Genomic DNA, 19199 nt, shown 5'->3' on the forward strand with positions numbered 1-19199 from the left:
CATCGCGGTTCAAATCTCATTGGTGGCAGTTTTTGTTTTGTGATTAGACATCGGACACCAGTCGACTCAGCTGTGAATGAGTACCTGAGTCAAATCAGGGTAATAATTTTAGGCGAACGCAATGCTAACCACATTGCCTCCTACAGGGTACTGTAACCCTGTAGTGTACCATTATGGTCTCGAATGAAGTGTTCTAACACAATTCTCGGCCGTGATCCGATATGGATTGTTGCGCCAACGATTATTATTATATGTATGCAACTTAAACCCCTTTTGTAAATTGACCCCTACCAATAAAAATTAGATTGTCGACCTTTGAAGTCACCTCTTAATGCCTGCTTGAGTTATCAGTACCGGTAAATTTAAAACTACCTGCACTCATGGTCTATAGCATATTACCAGAACAGGATTAGGACTTTGGTTGAGGAACTAGAGTTGGGCCTTGAAATTAAGAAGAAGAACTCTTAGGATCTCTTGAGGAAAGGCAACATTCCTGCAAAACATTGGAGAGCTCTATCGCCTTGGTGGGGTACCGCGCGTCAACCACATCTACGCGCCATTGTCTGTGGTTACCCCAAACGCCCCTCAGCTCCCCAGATTCCCGTACAACTTCATCACTATTCTGCGCCACATGCCCTTGGGGCCGCCCACTGATCGGCCACCTTGGGGATTTCCACTGCATGTTATAGCCAGCAATAGAGTTGTCACCCTTCTTTAATGCGTGACCTATCCGCTGCCAATTCGAGCTTCCAATCACATTGCGATGTGCCATGATCCGCCAGACTGAACACCCTGGTTTTGTGGATGTTTATCTTCACTCCAAGTTCACCTGCCTCTCCAAATTCAGAGAAATTTCGACAGTCCATGACCCACCTGGTGAGAGAGCAAACAGATGTCATTAGTGTCGTCGAGGTATTTAAGGAAAGATTTCATAGTTCATTAAATTTCTCCACGTCCTCCGGACAAGGCAGCATGAGAAACGTCACCGATAACAACAATAAATGATATCGGCGGTTGCTGGTTAAGCGAAGATCTAAACACCACACATTGTCCTAAAATGATCTGTAGGGTGTTGAAGTGGCCAATTTAGGAGAATTCATTGAGGAATCCAGCCTGCTCTGCGTCGGTCTCTCGAGAGAGATAGCCGTCCCATCATCTCACTCAAAACACTCTCTGGAAATCGTCCCGGATTCCCAAGATTTATGTACAAGTAGAAGCTGCTAATTTGTCGTATCTGCAACTACGACGATAAATATGACTGCATATTGAAGTGTTCATTCCACCCGTTCATTGCTCATCATCGTGGATGAGGAATGTCCGTTAACGTCCGTCAGAAGACCATCGAAAGATTCGTGGTGTGCACTGCAAATCATTGCATTCTGCGGCATCTTTGGCTTCCATGGACAGCGCAGCAACAACGATTCCACAGGCATCCTGCCGTTATGAAGCCCTTCGGGACGTGACGACTACCTGCGCAGCACCCGAGAGAAGAACATGGCAGTCCAATGTTTGCCGATATTATCAGCGGGTTACTCAGTGGAAATGCCATCAGAACTCCAAGCTAGCTCTCCCACTGTCGAGCCTAGATCATATAAGCGATCAATGTTGAATCTGGAGCCTAAGTTCTCTAGCCTTGCGAGAATTGGTGGATGTAACATGCAAACGGGGTCAGCAGTCTGCCATAAACTTGCTCCTAAGTCAAGTTTATAAAGTATTTCGTAGCAGACCCCCTGGAAAAATGTCTCGGTTTCTATTAAACCATATTCGGGAGCCCTTAGAAGCAACTCGACACCGAATTCACGTCTGCTACCATTTGGCTTTTCAAAGTACAAAAGCGCATTGCCGGAAGAAGGAGAGGAGTACTCTCCAGAGTCCACCATCTTATTGCGCTTAAGCCCAGAATATCCACCTTATATTGTCAAAGTTCTTCATTAACGCAAATGTATCTTTTGAATACTCTCCTCAACCAGATAATATCCTCCCTCCGCAGCTATTACATCAACGTCACGATTTCTGAATATAGTCTCCTGTTACTTGGAGGAAAATCCAAATTTTCGCAGGAATATTTCGTGAGGCTTTTCTCTCTCTGCAGAATACCGAACCATCAATGTAAGCACCTCATCTTCTTCATTCATATGCACCAAGCATGGATGAATGGCTTACTGTGATCTCAATTTAAAACTACCAGTATACGCATTAAGTTTTTTCATCAGCTGATTTGGTTCAAGCAAAACGATCTTTATCAAAATTTCAAAATTAAAGATGAATTCATTATATACAATGAGATTGGAAATATATGCGCAGTAAGAATCGCAAATAATCATAAGAAGTTCAAGAAAAACCTGAAAAATTAGGAATGCCAGTAAAGACTCTCACTTTCTGCAAACAAAATAATATAATATAATATAATGATGAAAACCGGGATTGTATTTATGATTGTGCTTTCTGCAAGTTTAAGTGCATAAAAAGTGCCTTATATTTCGTCTACAGAAATTGTGTTCACTGTTGATAAACTCACATATCTCACATCAACCTCAGCAGTTTCCATATTCAGTAAACATTCTGCTCTATTGAACCTGTTGGATAATGCGAATAATGTACTACTTTTGGTCAATCACCAAATTAGCTACAAATCATCACTGAATTTTCTTCGCACCGGCTCTGTGTTCAAAGACCAAAGCTTCACTCGCGTTTCTTTAAGCCGGCTCAAGCGCCTCAATGGTCATATCACTTATCTATCTCAATTTCATTAAACACCTTTTTGCTGGGCATCTCGTCTAAGACTCAGATGAGACTCGTGATGTTGGACACCTAGAGACCATTCTTGGCCGCCCCACACGCACAACTCTTGGCGCAGATAGACTCACATCTTTGTCATTTCAGTGGCATCTTGGCGGTAACATCTTTTCCAAGTATATATAGAAAATGTCGCCGTTTATGGTGTTTAGTTGGTGTCCACAATCTGCTTGACGATCACTCAGGATTCGTCTCGGCTCCTTCCCGCCAGAAGGATTTCTTTACTAGACATTAACAATACACAGTTAGTGCTTTGAAGCGTAGATAGTGTATTCGGACAAAGTTTTCGGTTTAGTTCAGTGACAACTGAAGAGCATTCGAAATTCCTTGGAACGGATAAGAATAAATGAAGTGATTTTGCCAAGATCCTGGTTAAGGACTAAGTGACTGAATTGGTGGATAAAATCTATGGTAACACCCTACAGTGGAGGGAGTTTGGATACGTAAAAGAAGCTACTACTAGTGCTCAATATGGTGAGTACCCGCCTCAATTAATCAACGTCGTATCGCCTTAAAGAGCAAAAACAAGTATTCCACCTGTGCCATCGAGTTAGAATAATACAATCTGTGCAGTATGTTCTTTCGTGATGAATTTGCATACGCCTCTGAATGGCTGCAACCTTTACAGCGACTTTGTTCGCCACAAAACTATTTGAAAAGATCAAGATGTTCGGAACCAAGAATGTCCTTGCATTGAAACTTGGAATATGCTTTCATTGGATAACAACGAAAGAACCTTACGGTATGAAGCTCACGGTGAAAAATGCAATTGCACTGTGAATCCGCTTAAGGGGATATCGTCGCTCCGGGTTTTGATATTTAGTGAATTCCAATTTTGTCCCAATGAAGATTCACTAGTCGAGTCTACTGCGTTACTTTGATTCACGTTGATATCTATTACGTTACTTTGATTCACGTTGATTTCAATGAAATTTTCTGACTTTGAAGATGAGTTTTACTTTCGAATTTCAGTTAACAATGTGGAAGAACATTCCATCCATTCAGAAAAGCATTCTGAAAATCTCCCCAATAAAAAACAGTTTCCCCATAAACCAAATCAATTATCAACTTCTTTTGTAATCCAAAGAAATAATTAATTCAATGAACGCTAGAAAGGATTCCAAATTATAGAAAGATTTAACTCAATAAATATTCGGGGCCACCTTAAGCTAATTTGAGATGCAGTAGCCACATGATTAATGATAATTTCAGTCCTCATTTGCAATGGGTGCTCTTGAACCATTGCATTGCAGCGTCTTTGAAGGAGTTCTTTGGTGATAAGCTGCTATTTACATAGGTAAGCAATTCAACGGCTGCAATATAACAAAAAACTGTTAAGAAGCTGAAAACCATCAACACATATGTAATTGCATAATTAGCCAACATATGGCATGCATTCTAATGACGGTTTTCTGATCAGTGTGATCGTTTATTGGTTTTGGCTCAAGGCGTAATTGACTTATGTCCGCATTTGGATGTCCACTACTTTGTGGTTTATTGGAAAACAAATTCTGATTTTGAACAAATACTAGAAACTATTGGTGAATTTCCATTAAATTACTAGTAAATCTCCGGTGTTGAAATCTGTGGATGAGATCATTGATTTTGAATGGTCATTTTACTTTCTATAACCTACAGTGCTTAAATAAACTCTTGAAAAATTCTAGATATAGTCGTACAGAATGAGAACAACATTAAATCCCAGACCACGTGTTGTGCCTCACACAAGATACTTTGGTAAATCCAAGTTCTGATCATTATCATAGATTTTGTATTTGATATGAGTACATATCTTCTCGGGGATCGAATGTTTATGAAACTCACTCTTTCAATGGAACGAAAACGCGATTAACAATTCTATTTAGAACCAGATTGCCAGTAAAATGGGGTCATAAGATACAATCAAATTGGTAAAATATTATAATTCGTTGAGAATATTTAGTTGAATGCCTTCTACTCCATAATAGAATACAATTCAAATATCAATTGCAGCAGAAAGTTAACATTTATTAGGTCATATTTCATTCTAATTTATTTCATAGTAGAGACACTTTACATGGTCACTAAAAAGTTTTATTTTCAATTCGAAGCTCTTTATAATATATGTAGTGGAAAAAGTGAGATAAACGCTTATCCGGCGTGAACAAAGATGAAGTAAGTTTTTTCTGAAGCATCTAAAAAAAATTCATCGAGCATATCGCAAAACAATAGCGGGTTTTTATGGTGCTAAATCATCTTCTGAGAATCGAATGCTCTGGACCTTTACCTTTAGTGCTAGTTTTTCCATATCAAGATTTTCCAAAGCGTTAACATGCAAGACTCAGAAGTAAATACTTATATCTAAATGTAGTTTGGAAAAGAATTGCTCCATTAAACATTATTTCTACACTATGCCATTCACTTCTTTCATATCTTTAATCACCTTTGCCAAAATTTGAATTCGTTCATTTATGAAAGGCTTCTCGATATATGAATTACTGGTCAGTGATTTATGCTTGGATGGGACTAGGTTTTTAGTTTTCAAATAGTCTTTCGATGGACTCAATGTTTTCCGCTTTTTTACGCTTATCAAAATGAAAATTTTTAGTCTCATTTATTTAAATTTATAGCTGAAGCGACATTCACAAATTTGATTTTTCGACTTTTGCCTACTCTTTCCATTTTAAATATTTATTCCATTCTCATGATGCATTTAGTGCTTGCTAGTTTCCTCCTCCCTCTCCTTGGAACCAACTATCCACATATTTCCCAAGGAACCAATAAAGACAATTAATCAGGAAATGACTTGTTAAAATGAAAGACTTAAGCTAGAAACCCTCGTATAAATTTCTCGCTGGAAAGAGAAGTCCTGAACTAATGGCTTTTTTTATTCTTACTGTATTCCCACAAATATCCACACCTGGACTTTTCTTTAGATTCCCAAATGATTTTGAAGCAATGCGAACTTCATATATGTATACTAACAAACAGCTGCAAATCCTTCACATCTATTATTACCGTTAATTCATTCAACGCTTTGTTGAGGTGAATCACGGTTAGCCTCCCTCTATCTTGCTGTTTCAGGTTCAATTTCCGGCCGTCAAGGACATTAGCTATCATGAGGGAGACCAAAAATTACTGGATAATTATTAAAAAAAATTAAATATGTTTTTTTTTATAAAATTTTTTCATTCACCTTCAAAGTACTATCCATTAGATGCGATGGACTTGCCAAATCTTTTTCCTATTGTTTAATGCACACTGAAACTCGTCTAATAGCCTTTGCAAAGCTATTCCTAAATCTGCCAAATAAAAGAAGCCTCTCTAAGGGCAAAAAAATTCTACTCCACAAATATTAATAAGAGCAATTCAGTTTCACCTTCCGCTGTCTTTCGTTTTTTGGTCCGGCGGAATTGCAAGTCTCCCAGTGGCTTCAGGCTTGCTTGGTTTATAGGTCATACCCGTAAGATCAACTCTTGTCACCTGTAATGACTTTGAACTAACTATTTCGATTACTGTCCAATTTCTGGTTCAAAGTTAATTGAGGGGGACGCAGACGGTTTTTTAAGGTTTTGCGTAAAACAAAACCTTATTAAAATCGATTCACTGTCTGTCTGACTGTCTGCCACACGGAGTTTTCTCCAAAACGGCTAAACCTATACGAACGAAATTTGGTGGACATATGCGAACTATGAAATCCCACGCATACAGTGAGTGACATAAATTTACGTGCAGTTTAAAGGGGGCTCCCCATACATGTAAAATAAATTTATTTTTATCAAATATAGTCGAATATAGTCATATCGAATGAAAGGTCTCAATTTGTTCTTTCCGAATCTGATATTCTTGTTGAGGTGAATTGTAAAGTGCGTGAGTAAGGAGTCAAAATGTGTAGATTTAAAGTGATTTTCGGAATTTTCAGAAACTACCCAACCTAAAAATCCGAAAAATCATCATATCATATCATATGTCTCAATCCGATATCTGCTCAAATAAACTCACTAATATTATATTACCAACTTCGAAATTAAGCCCCTCTTAATTCATCCTTGACTGGAAAACCGCCCGTAAGTTCATCCTAGGACTGCACCAGCATAGAGGACAATATCTTGCATGCACCTGCCAAGTTTCATGAAAATCCATCTATTATTGTCAAAGTTATAGCAATTCAAACTTATCAATTTCGTGCGAATTAACAGCATCCTTAGCCATACAAATAAAATGGTGACGTTATAATTAACGAGAATAATTGAAATTCGAGTGAAATATTAAAATTTCATTCATGAAGAGTCTAGTTCGCGCAAACCCAACCCCAGGCTCAACCCCATAACGATCGCAGATATCCTCATTTCGGATGTGATTGAAACATGTCACGCCCCTAGTTCAACGCAACATCTTCGTCTCCATTACCGCAAGACCCCGTTGATAGTCTTTTATTGTCGGCCAATACACAGAACCATAGAGAGCGATAGGACGAACGACACTGCGGTAAATTTTAGATTTGAGACGTTCGCTGATATATCGATGACAAAGAACAACAGTTGTGGAATGCCGCTTCATCCAGATTGCGTTAATGCGTGAAGCAAGGTCATAACGCATTCCTCCATTGGCTAATAGCATTGACCCTAAATATTTAAATCGTTCAGTTCTGGGCAGGTCACTACCGCTAATAGAACTGAGTGATTTAAATATCTGGAGTCAATGCTATCAGCCAATGGAGAACTGCGTTATGCTCCTCACATAGGGAAATACAAACCCTTTTATACCTGAAGCGTCACGCTTCCGGTTTCCCGACTGGTTATAATTTTATTTCATCGACTATAGTCATATGGGGTATTAAATGCAAAGCCTTAATTAGTATTGTCCGAAGCCGATATTAGTTTTGATATTAGTTGAAAAATGGAGGAGTTCAGGGACTGGAAAGTAATCATTTCTTTGACGGGGCTGTTCTCAAGAACTACCAAGCCCATAAATCTGAAGAAAAACAATATTCTTTGTGCGGATATCTGGTTAAATAAAATTAATAATAACCATTCTAGTTATGGTCGGCCATCTCACTTGATTTTTGTTTCCTCAGATTTCTGCAGTTTCCTGCATCTTCAAGCCTTATTCTTTCGTACGTGGCCATGATATTATAGGAATAATATTTTCACGAAAATTATTGATCTACCGTTTAGTAGGCCATAACCCCATCCGCTTCCCTTCTAGCTCCATAATAATAAATTTCAAAAGGAAGAGTGTTGTCAGCCACCAGGCTTCCAATCAAGTTCGTGGCTTTGTTCTCGCGACTACGCTACAAGTTTTGTTCCATCTTCTTCAACCACCTTTTCTTTTTCTCAACGTTCCTCGGGCTTGTGAGCGGATATGATAAAATTAGTTAGGTGATAGTGTAATAGGAAAGTGGGGTTGGCAATGGTCAAAAACCAAAGTGAGTGGCCGGAGATAACGCAAAGGGGATATCCCATAAACATAAAAATATGGCGAAAATGTCCGTGACGGTCGCCCGCAAATATTGAAGCTCCATCGAAGTACTCCATTGTCATGTACCTGCACGCCTCTGTGCTGGCCAGTCCTCGAAATGTGGGGGTCAAATCAATTCCCCAAGTGTCATTATACAACGCATTCGCGCGCCCTCATCGAAATATCTGAAAATTCAAAATAAAAAAATAACAACTTTACCGCGCGCGTAGAGCCATAAAACTCGCCTCGATCAGTATTCCTCCTGCTTCAGATGTATGGTCAGGCGTGGGCTAAGAGGTTTCTTTTCCCATACTCCTCACTATACTCGCAAAACTTCAGAGAAGGGCATTCTCCACTAGAATGGCTCGAGAATACCAAGGCAGCATCAGAATCTCAAGAGTCGGGTCTCATCCTACATCTAAGGCAACATTAATTGATCGTTTTGATCACGGCACTGGAGTCCGGAGTTTCGCCGTTCGACGCGCGCGAGGTTCAAAGAACGACCTGTGGGTGCATCGCAAAGGCTACCAGAACATGCTTAATAGCATCATGGACGTCCGTCTGGAATTGATGTCTCTTCACCTTCAAATAAAGATGCAGAGGGGAGGGCAATTCACAATGTGAGGAGACGAGACGAAGAGCTACCTATGTCAAAAGAGGGTTGGCATTGTTTCTAATCAGGGTCCCAAAGTACTAACACAAAAAGTGAAGATGGAAATGAAGTTTCATTTCAGTAAGAAATGTTGAGCAACAAGCCGGACTGGAAAGATATAGCTATGACATACTGCCTAAACCAGTAACGGATTACCAGAAGTACTGGCAGTGTAGCACATTGCAATCCTAACTGACAGCAGAGCCGCTATCAAGGGACTCAAGTCCAAACAGGTAAACTTTAAATTGGTATGGGAAACCCTAGATCATTGAATTCCCTTGATTCGTGCAGTGCTCTAGATTGCCTGCTTCAAAGTCATATGGGGTCAGAAGGCAATGAAATATGGAAATGGGCTGGCCATGAAGGAAGCAGCTGTGCTACTCCATGTACCAGATTCCTTCTGCGCCTTATGATTACATTGGCAATACTCACTGGTTCTCTACAAGCCAAAGTTTCAGTAGCCTGAAAACATTCTAAAATTTCTGTTCGCCCAGGAGTAACAGCTTTCTATGGCACAGTACGATTTCCTTTGATACTGTTATTATTATTATGATTCTGTCAGCTATCGAGTAGTTACCACTTGACCTATGTAATTCATCCAAAATGTAGGTTTCATGTAGGTAATATCGAACTCAACTATCCCAGGGAATTTAAAAATGTAAAGCTCATAACCAACTACTTTATGCCTCACGGAATAAATTAGAAGAAATTTCGCAAACATAAGAACGTCAAAATTGGTCAATCTGCTACTCCTGGACCATAAAAAGCGCTTTTCGGTTGATATACTCCTGCTCCCCTTCTTCCTGCGCTACCTTTTCGGACCAACGGACCTCATCCGAAGCAGCAGTAACTTTTTCGGCCATACTTTAGCTCTCTCTTAATTTCGTTGAATTTAAAGCCAATTGGAGAATCTATTATGTCTACATTTTTTGCCAGAGTTATCCGTCCTTTATTCAACCTGGCGAGTGAAATTGCACACTCAATTCGACCACTTCGTTACTCGCAAATGTTTGTTTAAGAATGCTCGCCTAGAGCGTTTCATTACAACAGTCGTTGTTATTTTGAGTGTTCTTTCCCAAACTACGTTTGACTAAATCGTGGTTGGTTAAATTTTCAAAAACAGGTTTAGCATACTCCTGTTCCTCTAGACTAAGAGCTGGTTTGTGTATTTCCTTTTTTGTCTGCAAGTATTTACAGTACCCTTAGTTACAGTTCCCGTGTTGAGGTTCACTGGCTGCTGACACATGCAGGAAGACGAAGACCCGGAAGGACTAAAACTACTGTAACTTTCGTATTTTCTTGAATTTCTTTATAAAAAGGTAGGACATGATTTCTGAAGGTATATGGAATTGAACAAAGCGAAAAGAAAAAAAATTCAAGAACATTTCACGGTACTAGTACTTTAAGTCCGCTTTCTTTAAATTGTCAGATTAGACCTCGCCTTTATGCTTTCTGCTTCTTCCATTATCACCCAACTATTAGTGTGAGAGATAATTTCGCCGTTAAGTGAAACCATTGTATTAAAATGGGTTTTTACATGAATTATTCTTAGGAAAGAATAAATAAATTAATATTCCTACCACTGATCAAGAAAGAGCTTTAGCAAAATTAAAACTATATTTTTATGCAATCAATACTTCCTTAAAATGTTAATTCTCGCAGCTTGACATAAATCATAGCCGCCGATGCCTAAATATTGGGTGCTCGGACATTCGATTTACCCATTTCCATTTCACTCCAGATGTGGCCTCGATTCCGTATTGAATAATCGCAAATGTCTGTTGTTATTCCGCATGGTACGCCAACATCGCGTTCTGTCCATCAACCGAGTCTACATCATAACTGAAGAATTTGGTTAAATTCCACCAAATCCAGGGCATTATCATGCAAAGCCATCACGACTCGTTCTCACCTAAATTGGCAATTCGGCTCAGGTAACACACGATTACCGAATATTTCCTCGAGGAATTACCCAGAATAACCATATCAAAGGTTCTGAAGAATGGAAGTCAGTACCAAACGACTCTGCACTTGCTGAATAATTTAATAGCATTAACGCGAAGGTCGAGCAGTGAGGAGTCAACCATCAGCCTCCCAAGATGATCGCGTTCCCAGCAATGGATTCAATTGTGCAATACGCAAAGAGGGTAATGAGGTGTCTGTGCAATTAATCAAATTCGCCTGCGCGTAACTTAAACGGTTTAGACAGCCATCGAGGAGAGATGAACGATGCGATGATACTTCTGAGCCTCCTCTCCACCTAACAACTCAACATGGAGAAATCGCTTGGCACTTAGCACTGATGTTGAATAATGAAACTGCGAAGAACTCGGCTTGGATAACGTGCAATTAGGATCGTTAGACTCTGTGGACTAATAAAGGTCCGTAAGGTCAGTGCAGATACAGTTTGTAATCACTTCCTGCTATTGATTATTAATTTCTTTCGTTATTATTGTTAATTGAGTTGTGCAATGTTTGGTAGTTGGTGAAATCTATGGCACAAAGTCTAATACCATCGTTTATGTTCATCAACATAAAATGCTGGGAGACTAGCTATTAATGCGGTTCTAAAAAATTGATTCCAAATATTTGTTTCAACAACTTTAGAAACTTCTGAAAATTTTAATTATTGAATATATGGTAGAAATTAACATAATTAGTACTAGTAATTCCCCCGCAAATGAGAGATGGTAGTATAGATCGCGTCTGACTTCGAATCACATATTTACAATGTGAATATTTTCAATTAAGCCCAGAAAAAATAAAATGTATCTTTTAGATTTTAGGGAATAGATTTTTGGAATTATCACTTCAAATAGCAGCTGTCCATCTTCTTACAATACATTAACGCTCAAATATTTTTCGCTACACGCTCACGACAGTGAAGATAAATTGATTTTTGTCATATTGAATTTTTAATATTTCCTCGTTTTGATTGACCATACCAAGCTTTGTATGGCCATCATTTTGACTACAAAGATTTTTTGGTATACCCGGACCTTTTCTTTCAAATTACATTTACATGGTTACAATATCATATTTCATTCTACTCAACAAACACTCCAAATCAGTAGATTCTGAGATCTTATTTGTATTTATTGTCCAATCTCAGATTTTATTTCCTATTTGTCTTTAAGATTTTATTCAAATATTTCCCCAATAACATAAAGCTCGAATTCTTTGTTCGTTCAATGACAAATGCAAAATAGTTTTCGGATTTTATATGTGCGATACTTGAACCCACCAAATCATCTATAAAAATTGAACATCTGCTGGCTGGAATGTCGATTAGCTCCATGGAAACGTGGATATGGAATTCGCATAAACCATTGTACAAATTTCTGTATAAATTAACTTAATGTTGATTTTTGAGCCTCTTGTCACGAGAAAATAATTAATTGATGATTGCAGTGCTTTTGATATTGCTGGTGATAATGAAACTTAAATGAAAATGGTACACGGGATATGAACATTTCTTTATTTCTTATTGAAAATTTATAAACAATTAATATTTGGTTTGATGAATCTTTCCAAATTTTACTATATCTGCGAAAAAACAAACAACCTTTTCGATATATATAGAGCCAAATTTGTATCTGACAAAGATCCATCCACTAAATTGTTTTATTAGACTTTTATAATTTCTTCAGACACTTAAAGTTGCATGAAATGTAGGCAGAAATGTTGTACGCAGCTTGAATATTAATCAGATACCTTTGTCGGTTAATGTATGAGTGTGGGATGAATCGTGATTTAGTACAATGTGCATATGATAATAAGTCCAGATCCTCATATCATAAAGTATATAGAAATATGTTAAGGCAGACTTGAAATTGTTTCAGTTTTTCCCATTCTTGTTAATTCCTTACTAAGAATTTACGCATGGTATTCCCATTAACCCCACAAATTTAGAAACTTTCACCTCACAGAGGATCAACCATCCGACATGAAAAGATATCCGCTTAACGCTCATCTGTTCTGTCAAATAAGAATGACGACTGTCTGAACTGTACCAGTTTTAAAAGCGTAAGAAGTCCTACAAAACTAATTACGATCAGACTGAAATCTCCATAAAAGGACGGGATCATATTCTAATAAATATTTACTATTAAATTTGAATGGTGCCAGGAGACATAAATACAAAGAATCATATTCATCATATATTGTTTGCTTAATTTGTTTCCTAGTAATTAATGGAAACACAAAAAAGCCAGTCAATAAAGCGGAAGCTGAGCTCTTCCGTTATGAAAGGTTTTGTATATTTCTTATGTATGGAACTTTGACTATACGACTATTTTATTTATATGTAGCTGAAAATTCAATTGCAAAGTTGTTTCCGCTTTTACGTAATAAGTTCGCTCTGGAAAGTGCAGCATCAAAAACAATTGAACAATTGAACGTTCCGTTAGACAGTGCCCATGGCAAAAACAAAGAAGAGCCCTGAGAGGGCGTTCCCTTGATGAAATCCGTCAGAGACACAATACAGTTTTGATGCATCCGCAATACTTCAAAGTTTTCAGTGCAGGGCCATCGAATTATGAACACTAAGAAAATTTTGTTGTATTGCCTTTTGAGCTGTGAAGTAAAATAAATTGTGCTTCAAAAAGGATAAAAAGTAATGAATTTATTAAAATGGGCTACAAAAAAAAATATATTCATTTTCATCTAAGAGTTACTAATATTTTGTCCATCGGTTGATTCAAATTACGTTTTCAATTCTGTGCGACGTATTCTGAACAAAAGATGCGGTACGAGATTAGTGAATTGCTCAAGTATACTTTGAGAATTTGTTGTGCTAAAACTTTCTTCGCATGGTTTTGCCCCTCATGAACCTTTCGTTTTAAAACACTCTAAAATTTTAAGTTAGGTTGATATCAGGAGATTTGGGTGGCCAAGAAAGAGCGATGATGTTTCGACTAGACAAAAACTTCTTAACAGATTTCGTGACATGGCAGAATCTCGATATGCTTCCATTCGTAGTTCAAAAAGCAGAAATCCATCGTTAAAGACTTTTAAATATTAGTGTTGGTTTTTGCTCTCTTGACCAAAGTGCAAGTATGCAGGACTTTTCTTCACCGCCGCTTCCCAAGTTACCACTGAATGGTGGTGTTTAACAGTTATTTAAAGCAGGAAGGGCGGTGCTTTTCCCCTGATCGTCATCAGACAAAAACAAACTGGTCTGCTAATGTCTTCAAAGTGGACTCATCACTAACAGGAGGTTAAAAACCAAAATTAGTCATAGCTACCTTTTGCAATAGCAAATTCTTAGTGTCCGGATAGCTGTGTGGTTAGAACACAAGGCTATTGTACGGAAGGTCGCGGTTCGAACCCCACTGGTGGCAGTGGGATTTGTATTGTGATTTTACGTCGGCTACCAGTCGACTCAACTATAAATGAATACCTGAGTCAAATCAGGATAATAATCTCGGGCGAATGCAATGCTGACCACATTGCCTCTTACAGTGTCGTGTAGTGTACCGTTAAGGTCTTGAATGAAGTTCTCTAACATACTTCAAGGTCCTGATCCAATTGGATTATTGCACCAACGATTATTATTATTATTAAATACTTTGAAATTACTTTTCATTCAAGTCCTACCTTTTCCCAGTTAAGTGCAGTGAATACTTTGTACTGCTTTGCGAAATTCAAATGGAACTTTTCTATTGCCTCTGATGAATTTTGGCCTTTTTATGATTTTAGACCAGTTTCAGCATATCGACGTTTCGATGTTCAAATGGACGAAAACTAGTTCACCAAAAATTTTACAACCCCAATCCGGTATATTCTCAACGCGATTTCACACTTGGCCTTACAGTTCAATCACAGACTTGGTTGAATACTCTTTCCACCATGGATATTTTTGGCATATGTAGAAACTGCACTTACACTTACCACTTCTAATTTGAGAAGTTTTCACAATAAAAATCGTGTTTTTCCTCTGCTATGTTTCAATTCAGTAACATTTTTCAGCGTAAAGCAAAACATAACGGTACTTTTTCTAGTGTCAGCAGGAAGTACTAACGTGGACAAATAATAAGAAGCTAATGTGTATCAAAATAATCTACATATCATAAAACTACATACACTTAATCTCATAGTTGCCTTGAAATCAGCTGTGCTCATTATTCGCCGGGGCTAAACTGCACTAACTTTGCGAAATAACAACCAAATCGGGTGGTAATTTGACGATTCTGTTTGATTGCCTGTATTTTTCAATTTTCTAATAGTTACCCTTTTTTTCAATCAAATGGTGTCCCCAATAACGTTGCTGAACGCTTACTGAGCCAACTCTGCACTTTACAGAGTTCCACTACGAAGCCTCCAACTTCTCTGATGTTGACTGGTGGAACTGCTCTAGATATGGGCAGTGCTTTTGAAAGTGGTGGTGATAAAATTCTTATGTTAAAATCTGCCCTTATTATTTCCGCCATCTGTCCGCCACGGCTGGGAATACAGCAGAGGCGCTCTGAGCGATCGTTATGGGTATAGTCTTTTCCAGAACAAGCCCCTGAAATACGCCCCCGTTAAATAACCTGCTTTTTCTAAAGTTCCCTATTATATATTTTGAAACCGCATCCATTTGTTCCGTGCTGATTTTGAAAAAAATGGTCAGTCCCTCAAGGCATGTGCCTCATTCACTGCAAACGTGAGGATTTCATAGTTCCACCCTTCCCGTCAAATTTCGTGTCAATGGGTATAACCGTTTCAGAGTTTCCGAGAAATGCATGTATCAGACAGATTGCAATTTAAATAAGTTACTACTTTCCCCAAAACCTCAAAAAAATATTTTTGTCTGCTCGAGCTAAAAGTTTCTCCACCAGCCCATCATCCGCGCCGCACGTTGATGGTGCTTTAAATTCAACTGGCGGTGGGTGCACGGCGGGCTCTTTCGGCGTAACTGACAGGTCGACCTGAAAGTGTGCAGCGGACTTAAGATACAACAATACAGTTGGTGCCTCCTTCATTGAATTAAACGAACCTACCAGGGCAAACAGGCGAACAGATTTCACTAAAGTTTCGTTGTCAGCAGAAAAAACCTTAAAACCTAGATGACCCGACTAAAGTTAGAAAACATAATAGTGGAACATAGCTGGGTTTGATATCTGCTCCTCTTTTCTCATCCACTTTCTATTTTCTGCATTCGCTTACTTTTCGTTGACTTTGCAGTGAAGTAACATGCAGGGAAGACATTCTGCGGAACTTTATAATTGTGAAAAAAATATCCTACCAATATTTTCTAGAAAAGACAAACAAAACTTCATGGATCACAACAACGCCCCTCACTTGCCTGTTGCTGGTCAGTGAGCACGTGTAAGAGTTCTCTAGCTGAAATAGCTTCAAAACTAGATACGCAGCAATGAGAATAATGCATATAAAGAAGTGATTTAATCGCTTGGGTGCTCATGGGGAATATTGGGACTTAGTTTCCAGTCAGGATTCCGGAAGGTGGGTACTGTGGGTATAAATGTTTTGTGTGAAAAATATATACGGTGGCCATTAACCCCCTAAAGCATAGCACGTCAACTGCGCCTCCATGCCATCGTTCATAGTTCATTGAAATACGTTTCAATTCCCTCCACGGTTCTGAGGCGATCCACATCATCAGAAATCTTGGGATAGAGGAATCTAGAGGAATCGCACTGCTCAAAAATGATGCGCAGTTCTTTCGTATGGGGTATGCAAGTCTGAAAGCATTGCTATTTGCAGCAGCTTCTGCTTCAGTTGAACAGCACAATCAAAAAATTATTTTTATAGCGGCGCGTACTACGCTGCACCTGCCCGGGTTTTCATCGTTTCGGAGCTCGAGCAGATCATGCTCGCCATCATTCACAGCAATCAATAAAGCCCTCAATCCCAAATGACCATTAGATAATGATTACTTTGAAGATCATTGTCGACGCCCCTGTTATTAGGCACACGCAGGAGGCAACTTCTAAATTTACAGCGGATTGCTATCGATCAGAATGTCGACTTCAGAAAGTATCTCTCGGGCTGCGTTCAATATCTGATAAATGCCTCCTTCTCCCCTGCAGTTGAAGCCTCCGTGGATGCCAAACTCTGTACTATTGAAATGTTCCCCATTCTGGTCCGGAATTATTCAGTCAACATACTGTCCGAAACTGACTTTCAAGTAATGAGGGTGCACTTTGCAGTTGTCCTGAGCATTAATCCAACACAAAATTCGGGATTAGTTCCGCCAGACTTTCCGGAGTAGGGAGATGAATGTTTTTCAGAGTCTCACATTCTAATCTTACTCAACCCCAGAGTATGCAGCCTACAGCGTTGAAACAGTCGCTCAAAGTGGGAAGATCGAGCATTCTGAGGGCCGTCGATACCGACCAGCATACGGGCATTCTACAAACACAATCGTGTTCTTATACGATTGCCAAAGGTCATTTCTGATAAGACCACAGATTTTTATCACTTTTAGTCAGCTTTTACCACAACCATAGAATACTATGAGTGAATTTTTAATGCTCACCTCACTGTGGAGTCACTACTTCTTTGGAATAAAGGTTCAATAAATTAATAACATGTACTATTAAAGGTCCTAATTGCTCCCTAAAATGCCTGGATATTATACGGCCGTTTAGACTATAGCGACTTACTCCTCTTTATTTCTCAAACGGGAGTGTTTATGGAGTAGTTTATATATACACTGAAAAAAAGTGGAAGCGAAACTTATCGTTTCACTTAGCATACTCACTTCCTATGACTCTTACGATTTCAAGCCATTCAGCTGCATTTTTGGCGCGATTTTCATAACCACTGTTACTTAAATTGGAAAAGTGTTCGCTCCAGTTTAATTAATTTTTCAGTTCGCCAACAAGACTTACAGATTCTTAACATCATTTAATTGAAGAGGCAGCATTTATTTATGCCTTTATGAGTGTAAGAGTGCAACACAAATGACGTTATTATGGCGGAACCGGAACCACGAGTTTCCTCCGACATGCTCCTAGTATGGCCTATTGTTCTTCTTTCCCATTTTCTGCACTTTTTGAGGTTTGAGGTTTGAGAACAAAACCCCATTAAGATCGGTTTACTGTCTGGCTCTCTTTTTGTATTTTAATCGTTGATGGAAAGGTTCAAAATCTACTACTGGCTGCTGCTATGCAATTATTGCAGTTATGTGAGACTCTTGCTTATTAAAACCACCTCCTTTTCCTTCCACTCTCCCCGTGGGACTCCTATAAAGCGTTGCATCGCGGGGCTGGATCAGTTCTTAACTGCGGCTAATTATGGTTGTCTCCCTTTCTTGTTTTCTTCGCAATTTTTCTTGCTTGAGCTGATAATCTCCATGTCCACTTAAGAGCCGTGTTAACTCGTAGCTTAATTCCCCGTACTTTCTTTCAATCCATCTTCAAACGTGCGAAATGATGCGATAGGTTCAACGACCTGTGTGTGTCTCGTTCCATCTCTTTTGCCATTCTGGGATGGATTTCCGCCGTCCTAGTTGCCGTCGAAATACGTTAGGTTCCCTCCTCCGGGCTTTTGCAACCAGGATTGATCTCCAATATTGCTCAATTTGCGTAGATCCTGATCTCGTTTAAGCGTTTTGTAACTACTGTTATCACGATATCGTACGCAAAGCCAATGATTATCACGCTGTCAACACTCAATCGTATATAGTTAACCACATTGGGGGAATATTTTCAGTCCACCTTCCGAGTAGAGATTCAATCATGATGCGTACAATGTATTTCGGGACCCATTGGTTGGTTAGAGTCTCTACGCTTTCCGATGAATGCATTTTTACCTCGAAAGTTACCACTGCGCAGCATTTCTCATCTTGTGTTGCATGCATTCTCCCAAGTACCATATTGATTACGCAAACGGTTGATCTCCTCTTACGAAACCCGAATTCAAATAGTTTGCTCATGATATTGACCAAACATATCGGTCGATATGAGGATGGGTCACCAAATGGTTTACCTGACGTCAGAATGAGTATCCGCTTTAGTAGCTTCCATTGGTCAGAGAATTCTTCTTCTTTAAATAATAATCGTTGGCGCAACAATCCATATTGGATCAGGGCCTTGAAGTATGTTAGAGCACTCCATTCAAGACCGCAACGGTACACTTCAGTACACTGTAGGAGGCAATGTGATCAGCATTGCGCTGGCCTGAGATTATTACCCCGATTTCACTCTGGTACTCATTCACAGTTGGGTCGACTGGTATCCGACGTTAAATTACGATACAAATCCCACTGCCAGCAATGAGATTTGAACCGCGACCTTCAGTACAACTTGCGCCTTGTGCTCTAAAAGCATGCCGTAAAAACTTGGGCAAGTATACCTGGTCCTCT

At 39.0% G+C, this 19199-nt stretch overlaps 1 protein-coding gene across 1 annotated transcript in view; it reads left to right on the forward strand.

Annotated features, from left to right (window-relative positions):
- Positions 1–2914: 2914 nt before the first annotated feature.
- LOC119649049 (mucin-2-like) overlaps positions 2915–19199 on the forward strand; it is a 98214-nt gene continuing 81929 nt past the window's right edge. The window contains exon 1 of the mRNA XM_038051027.1: positions 2915–3270. Coding sequence (XP_037906955.1) covers positions 3268–3270 — 3 coding nt within the window. The 5' untranslated portion in view covers positions 2915–3267. The remainder of the gene's footprint in view (positions 3271–19199) is intronic.

Source organism: Hermetia illucens, chromosome 2, assembly GCF_905115235.1.
Source record: "Hermetia illucens chromosome 2, iHerIll2.2.curated.20191125, whole genome shotgun sequence".
Lineage (NCBI taxonomy): Eukaryota > Metazoa > Arthropoda > Insecta > Diptera > Stratiomyidae > Hermetia > Hermetia illucens.